General features: G+C 46.3%; 1 protein-coding gene across 1 annotated transcript in view; it reads left to right on the forward strand.

Moving 5' to 3' along the window:
* The window catches only part of TppII (Tripeptidyl-peptidase II), a 162,451-nt gene that overhangs the window by 23,390 nt on the left and 119,820 nt on the right, over positions 1 to 19,241 (forward strand). Inside the window, exon 5 of the mRNA XM_068358249.1 lies at positions 6,988 to 7,157. Within this exon, the coding sequence (XP_068214350.1) occupies positions 6,988 to 7,157 (170 nt within the window). The remainder of the gene's footprint in view (positions 1 to 6,987; positions 7,158 to 19,241) is intronic.

A 19,241-nucleotide genomic window follows, 5' to 3' on the forward strand; every position in this document is an offset into this window, starting at 1 on the left:
GAGTTCACTGACAGATTAATAATACCTCCCAAAAGCGGCGAGTCCGAAGTTCCACTCCGAGGCTGAATGCAAGTGGTCTGAACATGCCTTCTGTCAAGTTGTGTGCATGAGGTCCTTGAATAACCTGTCGAACCCTGGCACTGCCCCACAGGAAGGCAAGGATATGGTTCTGGACCAAGTCTTGGGCACCCAGAAACCTCCTAGGTCCAGTGCAGTCCTCCCTGGGTCAAAAGGGCATAATGCACCCAGAAGGAAAGCTATATCTCAGAAAGCAGGTGCTTTTAGGTCTCTCAGAGTAGGATCTTCTCCCGATCTCTTCCACTTACCTTCATTCTACAGAGGAAGTATTACGAGATCCAGGAAGAACCTAGTCCTACCCTGACTCAACCTCTTGGAAGAATCTCTTACCAGGGGTGACCCAGTACAGAGACTAGCTTCAAGGACCTATCTTTCTGCCTCTGAGCTCCTCAACATAGAGAGAAGCGCGAAGTAAGCTATGCAAGCTGCTTCATGGCTTGACTTATGGGTGGTGCCATTGGGCTAAATTGTTCGATCCAAGGATCTTTGCAAGGATTCGACAAGATGGTCCTTGGAGTCCTTCCTTTTGTCAGGTACCCGGACCTTAGAATTCCTTTCACACCACACGATTAACTTGTGGGAGAATGCAATTCTGAAGAGAAGGGATACAGTGATTGGAAGGTTCCACAGGCAGGTGCCGAAAGTGGAGGCCATGCGCCTTCGGAACTCGACCCTCGAGGGAACCTTTCTCTTATACCCAGAAGAGGTAAAAAGAGCAGCTGATAGGTGGAGAAAATCCTCCAGGGATTCTCGGCTTCACAAATCCATGACTTCTCGGCCTTATGAAATGGCTTCCCAACCCCCCAAAGATGAGTCCGACTTCCCATCCATCGAATTCTGGACCAGGAACATCAAAGGTGTCTTAAGAAGCCCTTTCAGTCCAAGGACCAGAAAGGAAGAAAGACTTTCAGAGGAAAGAAAGGTGGTAGAGGGGGCCGATCGAGGCGGCCGATCGAGGCGGCCGCTCCTGCTAGGGAGGACAATCTTCTCATCAGTCCACCAATGGGAGGATACCTGCAACGCCTCTAGCAGAGGTGGCAGCATCACGTGGCCTATCACTGGACAGTCGCATCGGTCGGTGTAGGGTATTGCGTTCCCTTCATTCAATCTTCCCCTCCTCTGACTTGGGATCTAACTCCTCTAAGCTCCTGTATGAAAGGATCCGTAAAGATAAAAGGAGCGGACCCTCCGGGCCAAAGTCATAACCATGCTGCAAAAGGGTGCCCTCCAAGAGGTCTTAGACTGGTCCCCTGGCTTTAAACTCTACTCTTTCTTATGAAAAAGGTATCTGGAGGCTGGAGACCAGACATAGATCTCTTGCCCCTTAAGAAGTTTGTCCTTCAAACTCTGTTCAGGATGGAGACGGCAAGCACGGTCATTCGAGCAGTAAGACTGAAGTACTTCATGCGCACATTGGATCTCCAAGACGCATACTTCCAGATCCCAATCTATCTGTCTTCAAGGTAGTATCTCAGGTTCATACATGAAAACAAACATTACCAGTTCAAGGTTCTCTTGTTTCATGTTCTCAACAGCATCCCAGGTCTTGAGCATGGTGTTCGCCCTTGTGCCAGCATGGGCTCAAAAGAATGGCATTAGTCTCTTCAAGATACCTAGATGACTGGTAGGTTATAGCAGACTCGAAGATGACCTTCTTCATCATCAGGATATGCTTCGTGAGTTTTGTCAGGATCCGTGGATCATGGTAAATCTCAAGAAGTCATCACTGCTTCCATCTCAAAGACGGCTTTGCGTGGGTATGATCATAGACACCGACCTTCAAAAAGTCTTTCCATCGGACAACAGAGTACACAGGTTGAGAGAAATGTCTCATCCCTTCCTCAGTCGAGAACACATACCAGCCCATCAGTGGTTGTGCCTTCTAGGTCATCTAACCTACTTATTCGTCTTGTTCTCAACAGCTGCCTCAGAATGAGATTCCTCCAATGGCATCTACTGTAAAGTCCTTATGGGACCAGCAGTCCTAATGCCAACAGGCCAGGATCAAGTAACAGATCTTCAATGGTGGGTGGCAGAGGAGAACCTCCAAAGGTTTAGGTCTTCTCGTCCTTCCTCCAGACTTGTTGCTCTTTATAGATGCATCAAAAGAAGGATGGAGGGCCCACTTGCTGCGTCACATGGTCTCAGGCCTTTGGTCCGAATCTGAAAGATACCAGCACATAAATGTATTAGAGATGAGAGTAGCATTTCTAGCTATCCAACAGTTTCAACAGTTGCTGGCTGGTCACACTGTGGTATTGTTGAGCGACAACACCACGTTGGTGGCTTACTTAAAGAAACAAGACGGTACAGTACCTTTTCACAGCACCTATGCCATCTTGCAGTAGAGATCGTTCGTTGACACTGTCAGTTCACTTAATTCCGGGCAAGAGCAATGTGCTCGCAGACAACTTGAGCAGAATGACTCTGATAGTGAACTCCAAATGGTCTTTGAATCCTCTGATAGCCAACAAAGTTAAGACTTTGTAGGGTTCCCCTACTGTAGACCTGTTTGCAACATCCCTGAACTTCAGGTTCATGCTGTACTGTTCCCCAGTCCCAGAGCCTCAGGATTTATGGCAGGATGCATTCCAACAACGGTGGGACAAAATCAACGTGTACGCCGTTCCTCCGTTCTGTCTGTTGAGAAGACTGCTCAAGAAGACAAAGAGTATAAAAAAATCTAATGACCCTCATAGCTCCGATATGGCATCATCCAGAGTGGTTCCCTGATCTTCTGCAAGTGGTAGTAGATCACTCAAGAGAACTTCCTCGATGACCAAATCTGCTCAAACAACCACACGCCAACATCTTTCAACATCTTTGACTAATCACTTGGAGACTATCCAGCGTCTCCTCTCACAGAGAGGCTTTTTGCAACAAGTAGCGAAGAGAATGTCTAAACACTTACGAAAGTCTTTGACAGTAGTGCACCAGGCAAAGTGGACAGTCTTCTGTGGTTAGTGTCATGGAAGGATTATCTCTACTCTCGATGCCACTACTGTACTGTATTCCAGTAATAGCAGAGTTCCTTGTATACCTTCAAGAGGAAAAACTACTTTGTCTCGGCAGTAAAAGGTTATTACTCAGCCTTAAGCCTAGCCTATACATTGAATGGAGTGGATGTTTCCTCCTTATTGGAGCTTTCCTTACTCATACGGAGTTATGAAATCACTTGCCCCCAGTCGCGGATTAGACCTCCTCCTTGGAACATGGGTTGCGTTTTGAGATGCCTAAAGGGTTCTCCTTACGAACCACTACGCCTTGTAATGGACCGTAATCTCACTTTGAAGACGGCGTTCTTACTCGCTTTAGCATCTGCACTGAGAGTTTGTGAACTTCATGGTCTCGTACGACATCGCCTATTCAAGGGAATGAGGGGAGGTGACACTTAGCTTTGTCCCCGAATTATTACCGAGACTCAAAATCCGGGGGTGCTGGACCATAGATTTGATCCCTTTCAGATTAGGTCTACATTCGGTAACCAATGACCCAGATCAATTGTTACTCTGCCCAGTGAGGATTTTGAGATATCTTAAATGCACTGCAGTAACAAGACCCCAGCCTCAGCCTTATTTGTCAGCTCAGGCAGAATTAAGAGGAGGGTCACCTAGAACACTATCTCTTCTTGGACCTGCAAAGTCATAGACTATGCCCTCCAACCATTCAACATGACCCTCCTCAAGCTCGAAGACCTAGAGCTCATGATGTCGGAAATCAGTACATCTCTCGCATTTAAACGTAACTTCTCTATCACAAGTTCTGCGAGCAGGCGTGTGAAAATGTCAAAAAACCTTCACCGCCCACTACCTCAAAGACGTGACCCACAGGAGGCTCGATACATTTTCTATTGGCCCTGTGGTAGGTGCACAACAAGTGGTTTAAGAATACCTCGGGCTCCTTGTTGGACAAGTAGCAGTTGGTTGAGGGCATTGGTTACCCGGGTTAAGTCTGGGATGAATGAAAAGTGTGTCTGGCTTTAACTCTCTTCCTCTCTTGGGGAATAGCGCCTTGGGTTCCTCTGCAAGCTGGCTCAACCTCTGTAGGTGAAAACCATTTCTCTTGTGTATCCTAGTATAGACAATAACCAGTTTTACTTTTTCATGTCTCCAATGTATCCTGCGAGGTGAACAATAGGAAACTTCTATATATGTAATATTCCTGTTTAAGAAATTGAATACTCTCTACTAGACATCCATATGCTATTTCTACAATCACACAGATTGCTTGGGCCGCAATAACACTCATGCTGTGAGTAATTAGCGAGGTGTCAAGTTTTAACCTTGGATACAGTCCAACACAGTACTAGGAAAACCTGGATCAATGACTAAGCCTCCCACCAAAGAGTTAGTCATCCACATAAATAATGAAAGGTTTGTTAGCTAAGGAACAAATAACAAATTTGGAAATAATTCGTATTTTTCCCTAACTAATTCAAAGTGTAGCGGACCTTCTGGATTGAGAATTACCGTACTGTCATAAATGACCCACTTTTCGAGCTCGATATTAATAGATTCTTTGTCGATACAGGTAGAGCCAAGAATAATTACAAGAACTCAATCTCCTCCTGGATGAGAAGGCGATTGAATAAACTTTCCAAGCAGATTGCGTCCCCTTTTAACCAAAGATGTGGAGCATATGATGCCAGGGGTGTTAGCACATCTCTGGCTTGCAAAGTATTTCAAATTTGATGCAGGTCTTACAGGCGGGCATGTTGGAAACGTCAATAGTAGGACAAGTAGCAGTTGGTGGAGGGCAGATGTTACACAGCTGTAAGTCTATTATGATAGGGAAAGGATTGGCCTTTCACCTTTCATTCTCCTCTCTCTTGGGGCTTGTGTAAACAGAGGAACTCTGCAAGCTGACCACCACCTGACTGTAGGTGGGTACCATCGTCCCTTGTGTACCCTTATATATACATTTATATTGTTACATCCCTGTTCTCCCAGCGAGGGAGGAGTTGGGTAATGTTCAGGTAAGAGAAGCTTAGGTTCAATTAAAGTCCTACTTTAACGAATCACATTGCTTAGTTGTCGGACCTTCGCACAATTACTCAGGCCGTTATCCCTCCTGGGGAGTTAGCGAGACGATAGTGTGCTTTTCCATAGTTCTTATGAAGTTCAAGTCACAATCGAGTCAGGGACCAGCCTGTTGGTCTTGGACCTCCACTCACCTAAAAGCAAGTTTCTCATAGTAAAGAACTGAAAGGTTGTATTTGGTACCGAAACACATGCCAAATTTGAAAATAATTTTAATTTTTCCTAACCATACAAACCTGAAGCTCTTTACACATACTGGCCCGCCGTCACCTACCTCCAGGAAGTCCTTCCTGCAATTGTAAAGTGGCTCGTGTTGGTTACTGCTTGTGTGAGGGGCTTGTGGGATCCACCTCCCGCTACCTCCCCCGCTAACCAGTGGAAGGGAGTAACGTTTCACTAAAATTATAAAATAAATATCTCCTATATAAACTATAAAACCTTTAACAAAACAGGAAGAGAAAATACTAATTTGAAGCAGTTAAATGCCCTCGAAAAGAAGTATTATGATTTAGGATTTGCATATGACTGTGTTGTTTATCATGATGGAGAAATGTGGAGGTAAGGAGTTGTGATAGTTTTAGATTTTATAGTTGAACAAAAGTTATAAGAGGCATTGAATTCTTTGATTTAATTGGTAGCTAAATGCTGGCCAGATAGTACTACATTGGATTCTCCTCTCTGGTTATGGTTCATTTTCCCTTTGCCTACACATACACCGAATAGTCTGGCCTATTCTTTACATATTCTCCTCTTGTCCTCATACACCTGACCACTGAGATTACCAAACAATTCTTCTTCACTTAAGGGGTTACTGCACTATCATTGTTTAGTGGCCACTTTCATCTAGGTAAGGGTAGAAGAGAGACTTTAGCTATGGTAAGCAGCTCTTCTAGGAGAAAGACTCTCCAATATCAAACCATTGTTCTCTAGTCTTGGGTAGTGCCATAGCCTCTGTACCATGGTCTTCCACTGTCTTGGGTTAGACTTCTCTTGCTTGAGGGTACACTCAAGCACACTATTCTATCTTTTTTTCTCTTGTTTTGTTAAAGTTTTTATAGTTTATATAGGAGATATTTATTTTGTTGCTGTTTGTAGAACATTTTTTGTCCTTGTTTCCTTTCCTCTCTGGGCTTATAGCATTATAGCATCCTGATTTTCCAACTAGGGTTGTAGGTTAGCAAGTAATAATAATAATATCTGTCGCCGAAATGTATCTCCATAACAAAGAGCTTCATGTTGTATGGTTAGGAAAAACAAATTATTTCCTAATTTGTCTTATTGCAAGCACTTTCAAGTATGAAAAGTATAAAGAGCCTTTGTGATCCCCTTGTTGGGTCACAGGGCCTAAACGGTGTCCTAGAGGCATTATGTGGGGTCTTCGCAGCATCCCTTGGGCCATAGCTGCCTTTACATTCTAGCCTTCCACTATACCTTCATTCCTACCTCCGTTCTTCTATCTATCAGTACAGTACATCTCTTTATAACTTTATAGTGCAACTGTTAGGTTTTCCTGTAGCTGTGCCAGGGTATCAAATCAAATGGTAGCTCTTGACCCCAGAGGCCATGTCAGTCCTAAGATAAAAAATCTGATCTAGCCCTTCGATGTATGATTTTATTTGTTACCTTTTTATTAATATATTCGGGAATATTATGCTTTTGGGGAGTTTTGCTCTACTAACTGGGAAATATATTGCATATAACCTGCATGCCAACTAAATCTGGTATGCTTTACAAGGTACTGTACAATGAAATCCGCGATTTAAGGGGTAGTGTAGTGAATATATTTTTAAAGAACTCTTATTGATAATTCCTTGAATTTAAAGTAATAGCATTTAAGGTGTTAGATAATTGTTGTAATTCCTTCTTGCAGGCTATTGAAAGTAACAAGAGTCCAAATGGAAATGGTGGAAATTACCTGGAGAAGCTTACAAAAGAAGATGCCGAGTCAAGGGTTGCACAGCTAAATGCCCTCGAAAAGAAGTATTATGATTTAGGACCTGCATATGACTGTGTTGTTTATCATGATGGAGAAATGTGGAGGTAAGGAGTTGTGATAGTTTTAGATTTTATAGGTGAACAAAAGTTATAAGAGGCATTGAATTCTTTAATTTAATTGGTAGCTAAGTGCTTGCTGTTAGTAAGGTTAAAGAACTGTAATTTAGCATCTGAAGCAGCTTGCACTAACTGGGTGGCAGTATTTTCTGCTATGTGGGGCATGCTTTCCTCCCCAAATTGGTTCATGAAAAGTATCTACATATACGTTGTCAAGATCACATATAGACATCAGCAACTGGTGATGTTGATGCTGTACTTGTAAACTGTACTTGAAAAGCTTTACTCATAAAACTGGTTATCTAGATTATCTCAGTTATTAATAAACCCTTGACAGTTATCAGTAATTTTTATACTGTATAAAGTAACAAAACATACTAAAAATCATCATCAAGGATATTGTGATGACATTTTTCATTTATTGGATAATAAAATGAGTTCTCTCAACTCTGTTCTTGACTCATTTTGCTTTCATTCCCTTCATGATATCTAGAGCTTATTCTATAATTTTTTTCCGAATCATCTTTGGCTATTGTATAGGTCTTCATCTTGTTTATTTGCATTTATTGATTTATGGATCCAGTGCATTGTATAACCAAACTGCCTCTGGACTTTGAAATTTTGCTACGTTGTTTTTTTCCTGGCTCTGGACATTTTCTTTATTGTAATATGATTTTTGCATCATAGTTTGACCACCAATCTAAATTCTTCTAATACATATCTTCTTTCAAGATCTAAGTTATGATCGAGTAACATTGCTATCTTAGAGTTTTTTGGTACCTTTTGTCTTCGTAATATCGGCTTGTTTTGTCTGTACTGTGTGGATTGCCTTTTTAAGATTCCCAAATATTTGGATTAATGTCTTCTATTTTGCTGACCAAATTCCAGCAATTGTTTCATTATGAAGTTTCTGTATTGGGATGAAACCTAAGTGGCAAAGGTTAATTTTGATAATGCAGTTATAAATTTGTAGTTATATATTACATTGTTTCTCTTATTTATTTATATATAATTTTTGCAATGATCTGCTCACACTTCGAATCCTTTCTCCTCCTTTGTTAGGTTATTTGAGTTTAGGTAACCTCATAAATTACTGCCTACCCTGATACTTTTAATCAGTATTATATTCGAGATGGGTTTAAAGTTGATTTGTTCCATAACTGAAATACAAACCACGCTATTTACATGGGGTAATTACTTCGGCGTACCTGAATGACGAGCCATTAGAATTTTAACGAGGGTTTACTACCCCACTGCTAGTTAGCGTGGGGTAGGGAGGGGTAGCTTTCTTAACCCCCCCCCCCCCCCCCCCCCACACACACACACTAGTGAATGCTTCACTTTGCTTTTGGCTCGGGTGGAGAACAGACCTGTCTGCTCTCTCCCTCGCTTTGACTGCCATTAATCTGTTTTGCTTTTTCTTTCTCAGAGTGTGTGAAGTCGGCCTCTATCATCATGCGTACGTGTCTTGGTTTACCTGACAGCCCTTGTGGGACCTTTATGTCGGCGGTAGACACTGATCCCCACACCTTGTGTCCTCATTGTAGGGGCCAACAGTGTGATAGTGGTAACGTATGCATTGAATGTAGGGAGTGGTCTACCTCCCAGTGGGAGAGGTTTGCCCGGCGCCGAAAGAAAAAGTCTAAAAGGGATATTGCTCCTTCGGAGGCTTCTTTGAAGAGAGAAAATTCCAAGACTACTTCTTCCGTAGCCCTTTCCTCCTCCGAAGCTCCCACTCGAGCGGTCTCTTCCGATAGGCCGGCGAGAGGTAGCGTAGACCGTATTGCTGTTGACCGATCCCGGGGTGCGGGAGAGGTAGTTGCCTCCCATAGCGAAGCAGCTGCCCCTCCTCCCCCGGAGGAGGATTTAGATATTGATTTGTCTGTTAATAACAATGATTTATTGCAGCTTTGGGCTTCCTTGGGGGCTTCAGGGTTAGCCCTCCAGGGAAGCCCTGTTTGACATGATCAAACTAGGTGCAGCTGTTAAACAATCGCCAACTACAGCAGGGATAGATCCTCTGTCTGTCGTTGACGTTGTAACGAAGGCATCGGGTGTGTCTAGTCAAACTCCTGTGCCTGTTGTTGCTGAGGTAGCTGAAGGCTTAGGTTCCCCCTCCGAACATCTTTCGAGGGAGGAACTAAGTCCTACGGTCTCTCCTGCCGGTGATTCTCCCCCCCGGGAGAGTTCACTTACAGACACTCCTCTGCGGAGGCCTTACGATGGTCAGCTCGCTGATCCCACGGCCCCTCGAGGGCGTATAAATAAGGCGGAAGGCTCGTCCTCCCCTTCGCCGTAGAGGTCTTCCTTCTCCTCACAAGGGAGTTAGGAGGCGCCTCTTCGGCTCGTCATCCCCGCAGTCGTCTGCGGAGGAGACGACTCGCCGTTCACCGATCCTGCCAGCTACCACCTTAGACCTCTCCGGAGATCGTTCGCGATCCCCTTCGGAGGAAGGTCGTCCTTCGGGATCCTGTGACCAGTCTCCCTCCAGACCTGCTGACCTGCCGTCACCCTTTTAAGATGCTGATGTGCAGTACGCTCCATCTAAACCTGTCACTGCGCAGGCACCGGTCCCTTCGGGGCATAAGGGACTTGAGCGCAAATCTGCTGATGCTGCCGTTCCAGACTTAGCACCACAGCGCTCACCTGCGCGCGTGCGCGCACCTGTTCCTGTTACACGCCAGGGTTCCCCTGCGCGCCCACAACCTACTGCGCCCCGGCGCCCTCCAGCAGTTCCTGATCTAGCGCGCCAACGCTCACCTGCGCACACGCGCCCACCGATTCCTGTCACGTTGCGCGCAGTCCAAGAGGCACCTAGGTTAGCGCACAGGCGCTCACAGGTACCTCTAGACTCTCAGCGCCCTTCTGGAGTTGGGCGCGAGGCACGCCCATCGCGTGCAGTTTCTGATACAGCGCACACGCGCTCGCCAACGCGCCAGCACGCTTCTAAAAGTCAGCGCGCAGTCCAGGAGGTGCCTAAGTTAGCGCACGTGCGCTCACAGGTACCCCTGGACTCTCCATCCAGACTGCCCAATCCTGTACGCGCTCCTCCAGTCGCGCGCGATGTTCCAGTTGTGCGCCACGTTCCAGTTGCGCGTGAGGCGCCCCTTGCAACTCAACAGCGCGCACTGCGCCCTAATCCGATCGCGCGCCCTGCGCGCCCATCACAGCAGCGCATGCCTGCGCGCCCATATCCTGATGCGCGCCATGCCCGCCCATGATCCCCTGCGCGCCCAGCATGCCCACGGTCTCCTCAGGTTAACATACCTGCACAGACTGCTCAGTGCTCTCCTGCGCACCAATGCGCAGACCCACCCTCGCGCTATCACGAGGCTGCGCAATCGCGCCCTCGCCCAGTACTTCCAGATATGCGCCCACGCGCTACTGCTCACTTGCGCCCAACAGTACCGCATCAGGTTACTGCGCGCTCTTGCATCCAGCCTTCAACCCCTCCTCACGATCTAGCTCCTGCGCGCCACACGCCCTCGCCATCTCCTACGCGCGCCCGCGCCACCAACCTCGCGCGGCCGCACGAACGCGAAATTCCTATTGCGCACGATCCTTTCGCCCGTGACCTCCAGCGCGATCGTCGTCAGGCTGACAAGTCATCTAGTTCCCCTCCCCGCAAGCGCAGAACAGCGCACTCGCCAGAGGAGGGGCGGTTCCCGGACAGGTCTAAGGACTCTCTTATTTCAGCTTCTCTTCAGGCGAACCCTCGTTTGTCAACTCCTCCAAGGGATCGAACGATCCCCTTCCCTCCAGAGGGAGTGTCTGACAGCGCGACTGTCAGCCAGCAACCCTGGTTCGGGACCCTGGTCTGAGCTCTTATGCAGGCTATGAAGCCTGTGCTCTCTGACTTAGGTCACAAATCAGTGGCAGGTGCCTACCCCCTGAAGAGGAAGAGAGGAGTCCCCTCCATGGAGACATCTCTGAGGGCTATCCTGTCTCCTCGCAAATCCTTGCGCAAGGCTCCTTCTCCCCCCCAGACTTTCTCTCCCTCCCCTGCGGATGAGGATTACCCATCCTCAGGAGAGTCGGACGAGCCGGAACGTTCCCCCATCGCACCAATGGGGGAAACTCTGCCTCTTCCTGAGAAGTTTTCTCGAACAGGGGTGGAAAAAAGCCTGCATCCATCGTTACTCGAGTCCTGTATCCCTCCCAGGAGGGAACCGAAGGACTCCAAGACTATTTCCAAGTCTTCGGCAAGGATCAGACAGGAGCCAGCTAGACCTTCGGAGGATGTCCACGAGTCCCCCCAGGAAGAGCCACTGGGGACAGGAGACTTTGCTGCCAGTCCTTCAGGAGGAGAGCACCAAGAGTCGGAACATACGTTCTGGCAAGTTCTGACCCTCATGAGGAACCTCAACGGGATTCCAGACCCAGAGATTCCTCCTCGTGAGGGTAAGGACACGGTCTTGGACAGAGTCTACGGCACCCAGAAACCCTCTAGGGCCAGTCGCGTTCTACACGATCATGCGCAAAGTCTAGACCTAGGTCCATACGCTTGCGTTCTAGATCTCTCCGATCTAGATCACAAGAACGGTGCTTGCACTCATGAGGAAGGCGCTCTCATTTGCATGGGCAGCGTTCACGCTCGCGATGGTACTGTTCAAGAGAACGTTCGCGAGCTAGGCATTCACAATGTTCACGCCGTTCTAAAATGAGAGTTGGACGCTCTCGTTCACGATCAGGAAGCGCACTTTCGCGATCAAGGTCTATATGTTCCTCATCTAGAGTTAGAGGTAGGCGTACGCACAGTCGATCGGCATGTGGCCCCAGACTTTCCAAACAACCTCGAACTGGACCTGAAGATGAGAATGACCATTTCTCTAACAGTCGTCCAATTAAACCCCCAGTGCCTTTCACCGCCTGGGTAGTTCTAGCAAAGCGTTCGCCTACTCGACTCTCGGGAACGCATCCCGCTGTGACACGTTCTCCAACTAGAGTAGTCCCTACTCAGAGGCCTCCTCTGCTAACTTCGTTGGATGTAGGTGCTTCTCTGGGGCAGCAGGAATGCGTTAGACCTTCTTCCTGTGCGGCTCCTGGTGCTCCTGTTTCGAGCGTGAAACTAGTGATTTTCTGTGTAAATCTCGCGATTTCATGAGAAAATTGGCAATTTACGCGAGCAATTCACGAGTAAATGTGTTAGAACGTGAGCAAGTACGGTACCAACACCTTCACCTCGAACCTCTGTGTCTTCCACCTCCAGCAGAATACCAATACCCTTTTCAGAAGTTCAAGGAGTCCCCTAATAGGTTTGCAAATGTGCCTATTAGTCCGGACCTTCCCTCGTGCCCGAAGGAACGTGTTTCTCTCCCTCAGAGGTATCACCTCTGTCGACTGGAGCTCATTCTAGAGTTCCACCCAAAGGACACTCTCCTAGCGAATTCCAGGGTTTACTTACAGGTTCAGAGCTTCCTCCATGGGTGAATACGTTCATCTCCACCCTACTGAAGACACTGAACGTGACTCCTACAACGTCACAACCTCTGACCCTCCCAGTCAAGGCAACCCCTATGATCCCCCTGGAACACTCGTCGAGTTCGTCAGTTGGGAGTCAGGACCCTAAAAGTAAGTCGACAGCAGACAGTGTGTAGATCACTGGACAGTCGAAGTGATCGCCCTAGAGTATCGCGTCCCGTTCATTCAATCTCTCCCTCTGCCTTGGATCCAGTATATCTAAGCTTCTATGCGAAAGGATCCGCAAAGCAGCTGGCCCTCAGGGCCGAAGTCCAGACCATACTGCTGAAGGGCGCTCTCCAAGAGGTTGCGGACAGGTTTTCAGGCTTCTATGGTCTAATTTTTCTGGTGAAAAAGGCGACTGGAGGCTGGAGACCAGTCATCGATCTCTCCCCTCTGAACAAATTTGTTCAAGAGAGACTGTTCGGAATGGAGACGACAGACACGGTCATCCAAGCGGTTCATCCAAGGGATTTCATGTGCACACTGGATCTGAAGGACGTATGCTTCCAGATCCCAAACCATCTGTCTTCAAGGAAGTATCTAAGATTCATACATGAGGAAAAGACATACCAGTTCAAGGTTCTATGTTTCAGTCTCACAACAGCTCCTCAGGTATTCACCAGTGTGTTAGCCCTAATGCCATCTTGGGCTCACAGGAACGGCATCCTTCTTCTCGGATATCTCGACGACTGGCTGATCCTAGTGGACTCAGAGACGACCCTTCTTCGTAACCGGGACATGTTTATTGATTTTTGTCAGGACCTGGGGGCTCTGATAAATCACGAAGTCATTACTGCAACCTTCACAGAGACTGGTATTGTACCTTGGTATGATCATAGACACCGTCCAAGAGAAAGTCTTCCCATCAGACGAAAGAGTACACAGACTGAAGGAAGTGGCCGCACCCTTCCTCAGGAAAGAATTTCTTCCAGCCTCTCATTGGTTGAGTCTGTGGCTATCTGACCTCTCATCCGTCTTAATCCAATTGGCTGCCTCAGGATAAGATCCCTGCAGTGGCAGCTGAGGTCCTTGTGGAACCAGTACTCCTGTCCACTGGACACCCAAGTTCCTATAACTCAGGATCAGGTGACGGATTTGAGTTGTTTGGGTGGTAAACGAAAACCTTCGACAAGGCTAGAATCTTCTTGTTCCCCGTTTGGGATTTGATGCTCATCACAGATGCATCAAAAGAAGGGTTGGGGCTCACCTGCAGCATCATACGATCTCCGGCCTTTGGTCAGTTAGAAAGGTACATACATATACCAAAGCACTTCCCCCAATTTTGGGGGGTAGCCGACATCAAACAAATGAAACAAAAAAGGGGACGTCTCCTCTCTATGTTCCTCCCAGCCTGACAGGGGACTCAACCGTGTTCGGCTGGTACTGCTAGGGTGGCACAGCCCACCCTCCCACATGATCCACCACAGATGAAGCTTCATAATGCTGAATCCCCTACTGCTGCTACCTCTGCAGTCATCCAAGGCACCGGAGGAAGCAGCAGGGCCTACCGGAACTGCGTCACAATCGCTCGCCATTCATTCCTATTTCTAGCACGCTCTCTTGCCTCTCACATCTATCCTCCTATCACCCAGAGCTTACTTCACTCCATCCATCCACCCAAACCTTGGCCTTCCTCTTGTACTTCTCCCATCAACTCTTGCATTCATCACCTTCTTTAGCAGACAGCCATTTTTCATTCTCTCAACATGGCCAAACCACATCAACACATTCACATCCATTCTAGCTGCTAACTCATTTCTTTCACCTGTTCTCACCCTCACTACTTCGTTCCTAACCCTATCTACTCGAGATACACCAGCCATACTCCTTAGACACTTCATCTCAAACACATTCAATTTTTGTCTCTGTCACTTTCATTCCCCACAACTCTGATCCATACATCACAGTTGGTACGATCACTTTCTCATACAGAACTCTCTTTACATTCATGCCCAACCCTCTATTTTTTTACTACTCCCTTAACTGCCCCCAACACTTTGCATCCTTCATTCACTCTCTGACGTACATCTGCTTCCACTCAACCATTTGCTGCAACAACAGGCCCCAAGTACTTAAACTGATCCACCTCCTCAAGTAACTCTCTATTCAACATGACATTCAACCTCGCACCACCTTCCCTTCTCGTACATCTCATAACCTTACTCTTACCCACATTAACTCTCAACTTCCTTCTCTCACACATCCTTCCAAATTCTGTCACTAATCGGCCAAGCTTCTCTTCCGCGTCTGCAACCAGTACAGTATCATCCGCAAACAACAACTGATTTACCTCCCATTCATGGTCATTCTCGTCTACCAGTTTCAATCCTCTTCAAAGCACTCGAGCATTCACCTCTCTCACCACTCCATCAACATAAAAGTTAAACAACCACGGTGACATCACACATCCCTGTCTCAGTCCCACTCTCACCGGAAACCAATCGCTCACTTCATTTCCTATCCTAACACGTGCTTTACTACCTTTGTAGAAACTTTTCACTGCTTGCAACAACCTTCCACCAACACCATATAACCTCATCACATTCCACATTGCTTCCCTATCAGCTCCTATCATATGCTTTCTCCAGATCCATAAACGCTACATACACATCCTTTTAGAGATGAGATTGGCTTACCTTGCTCATCAGTTCCACCAGTTGCTGGCAGGTTACTATGTCAGGTTGATGAGTCACAACACTACAGGAGTGGCTTGCATAAACAAACAGAGCGTTACCTTTTCGCAGCCTCTATGCCATCTTGCAGTAAAGATCCTCAGATGGTCAGAACTAAATTTAGTGTCTATCAGCTCGATTCATTCCCGGCAAGAGGAATGTGCTCGAGGACAATCTGAGCAGAGCGACTCGGATAGTAGGCTCTGAATGGTCTTTGAATTGTCAGATAGCCAACAAAATCCTGACTTTGTGGGGTTCCCCGACTGTAGACCTGCTCGCAACATCTCTGAACAGCAAGCTTCCGCTGTACTGTTCTCCAGTCTCGGACCCTCAGGCTCTATGGCAAGATGCATTCCAACAACAGTGGGACATCATCAACATGTACTCCTTTCCCCCGTTTTGTCTGATGAGAAGACTGCTCAACAAAACCAGAGCATCCAAAGATCTAACCTTGTAGCTCTGCTATGGCATCATGCAGAGTGGTTTCCTGACCTCCTGCAACTTCTAGTAAATCTACCAAGGGAACTCCCTCCACGACCAGATCTACTCAAACAACCACACGTGAACATCTTCCACAAGACTGTGCAGAAGCTTTGACTTAACGTGTGCAGACTATCCAGCGTCTCCTCTCTCAGAAGGGCTTTTCACGACAAGTTGCTGAGCGAATTTCTGGATACTTTTGTAGGTCCTCACCCTCGGTCTACCAGGAAAAATGGAGAGAATTCTATGGTTGTTGTCGTGGAAGGAATATTTTTCAACTCGCCAACACTATTCCAGTAATAGCAGAGTTCCTTGTATACCTTCGGTAGGAAAAGCTTCATTCGATATTGGCGGTGAAGGCTATCCCTCTGCCTTAAGCCTAGGCTTTAAGCTGGAGGTAGTGGATATTTCCTCTTCGTTGGAGCTTTCTTTACTCATATGGAGTTATGAGATCACTTGCCCTCATGTCAGAGATTAGGCCTCCTCTTTGGAACGGGGTTAGCGTCTTGAGATCCTTGAAAGGACCTCCTTATGAACCATTACGCCATGCAACTGACTAAAATCTCACTTTGAAGACTGCGTTCCTCCTCGCTTTAGCCTCGGCAAAGAGAGTCGGCTAACTTCATGGCCTCTCGTATGACATCGCCCATTCAAGAGTAAGGGGGGAAGTGACACTGCTTCGTCCCTGAGTTTGCTGCTAAGACTCAAAATCCGGGGGTGCTGGACCATAGATTTGGGCCCTTTCAGATTGAGAGTCTTTGTTCTGTAACCAATGACCCAGATCAGTTGTTACTATGCCCAGTGAGGAGTTTGAAATACTATCTTAAACGCCCTGCAGCAACATGGCCCTGACTAACACCTCTGTTTGTTATTTCAGGGAGAGTAAAGAGGAGGATCACCAAAAACACGGTTTCCTCCTGAATTCACCAAGTAATCGAAAGAGACTTGGTTCCCGATCCTCCTCAGGCTGATGTCAGGGAAATCAGTACTTCCCTGGCATTCAAACGCATCTTTTCCATGTTGCAAGTTCTCCAAGTGGGCGTGTGGAAGAGACAGACCAGCTTCACAGCCCATTACTTAAAAAGACGTGACCCATAGGATACTCGATACGTTCACTATCGGTCCTATAGTGGCTGCTCAACCTGTGGTTGAAGATACCTCAGGCTCCTTGATGGACAAGTAGTAGTTGGTTGAGGGCATTAGTTACACAGGTTAAGACTAGGATGAATGAGAAGAATGTCTAGCTTTCCTTTCTTCATCTTCCCCTCCCTTGGGGTACAGCACCATGGGTCCCTCTGCAAGCTGGCTTTAACCTCTGCAGGTAATTATCACTTCTCTTGTGTAGCCTAGTATAAGTTATAAAATATTTATACTGTCCATGTCCCCATTGCTTTCTGCGAGGGAGCAATGGGATACGTCTTGTTTTCCCATATAAACTCAGAAGGCGTTCATACAAATTAACAACCTTTATTGCATTGCATTGCACATGCTGCGATTATACTCGCTTTTTATATCTCAGCGAGGTGTCAAAGTTTTCCTTAGACCAGTCATATACTGTACTAGGTAAAACTGGGGTCAATGTCCATACCACCTAAGAGTGAGTCATCCACATAAAAAGCGAAAGGTTTGTTAGTATGGGAACAAATGACAAATTCTGAGATGATTTGTATTTTTCCCTAGTACAAACTTGGAGTTATATAAATTGGCCCGCCATCACCTGTCCCCCAGAAGTACTGCCTGCAATAAATAAAAAAGTGACTTCTCTCACTGCTGTGAGTATATACTGTATAGAGGCGGCTCGGTACCTTTCCAGCCTACCCGCTCAAGCGGGGGGCAACTTGCAATTAAAGTCTAATGGCTACCTTCCTGCTAAGCTGAAAGGTAATCCACATAAACAACTTCAGGTTTGTATTAGTTAAGAAAAATACAAATTGTCTCCGAATTTGTAATTTTTGCCAGATATTTTGTTAGCCACCATTTTTACCAAAACTAAGGTAATGGCTGATGTCATACTCTCTTAACTCTGGAGGATAAGACCAGGAGATCCAAGGGATTCAGATGGACACACAAATTCTTATGTATAAGATTGGGTCCTCGGGGTCTAGAACTTCTCGATAAAATCTGAGAAGACCGCCGGACCGAACAAAGAGTGCTGTAAGCAATCACTCTTAAGACTAACTGGCAGTAAGTTTGTTGACATGGCACATTAGAAATCTAACTAACACTTTCCCTTGGGAGAGTTAGTCAACAGAACGAAGATTATTCAGGTCAAATAGAACCCTTGTACTAGGGATTATTTTAGAGTTTGGAGCTTTATCAAGACCTTTTCTCTTTGAATACAAACTGTTTAACAATTTGCAAAAACAGATCCTGTACCAGTCTTGGAAGTTTAGATCTAATTCTGGATCTTGAATCAGGCCCTTGTTTAAGATAGTTGGAACTCTCCTCCCTGGGAGAACTATCGATACCCTTGTTACCAAGGTTTTTAAAGGATAGACCTGTCTCCTAGGAGTAACGCCCCTCCCTTGTACTATTGAGTCATGGAAGGAAGGCACTTCTTATCTCCTAAGATTATCATCATAATCCCAGACAGGAGGGGTTCAATCAGGGCTTATGACCCATTTTTACTTTGGTTTTACTTTACTACCAGCCAAGGAAAACAAATCTACTTCCAGGGTCTTTTTTCCCGGAAATTCAATTCAGAAGTACTATATTTTTGGGGGATCAAGTACCTTATTCTCAATTTGATAACAAGGACCAGAGTCTAGTAATTCTCAATTAGACTTTTTCATGTCTTGTCTCTCAAGAAGCCCATTGGTGAACAGAGTGATTCGACCCCTCTGCCCAAGGATCCAAGGATACAGTGTATCACCCCTCATTTTGTTGCCCCCAGATCAGAAGTGAAGTTCATCCTGAACATGATCACCCTATTGCTCAGGATTTAACATGAAAAATTGCTATCCTCAGGGGAAGCGTAGCCAGGGTACCCCCCTCTCGATCACATGGCATCAGTGAACCTGTCACTTTTCTTCCGTTTCAGTGAAAAAAATCCAGACTTCGGTTGGAAATTATCTCGATTTTAACTCTTTCACGATCTTGTCTCTCAAAGAGGTTCCTGGTGACATGAACAACCAGTTACTCTGTCCCTGAGAGCAGAGTGAGACTTCTGATGGATCAAATATCTGGGACATATTTTTCCCTTTTTATTCATCGAGCTCCGGCTGTTCCGAAAGAAAGTTTTAAGAAACATTTCATCTCTGATTAAAAGAAATTATCATAAGAGCCTACAGTGTACATCCTCAGGGGAAGCATCATTAGGGTCACCCTCAAGCTCATAATACAAGTGGGCTTGCTGCAACCTTAGCATTCCACAATAGCACTTGGTAGTACAAGTCCTCAAAGCTAGTGGATGGAAGAGAAAACCCACTTTTACTTACAATCATCTTAATGGTGGCAC

The sequence above is a fragment of the Palaemon carinicauda genome, chromosome 35, assembly GCF_036898095.1.
Source record: "Palaemon carinicauda isolate YSFRI2023 chromosome 35, ASM3689809v2, whole genome shotgun sequence".
In the NCBI taxonomy this organism is placed as follows: domain Eukaryota; kingdom Metazoa; phylum Arthropoda; class Malacostraca; order Decapoda; family Palaemonidae; genus Palaemon; species Palaemon carinicauda.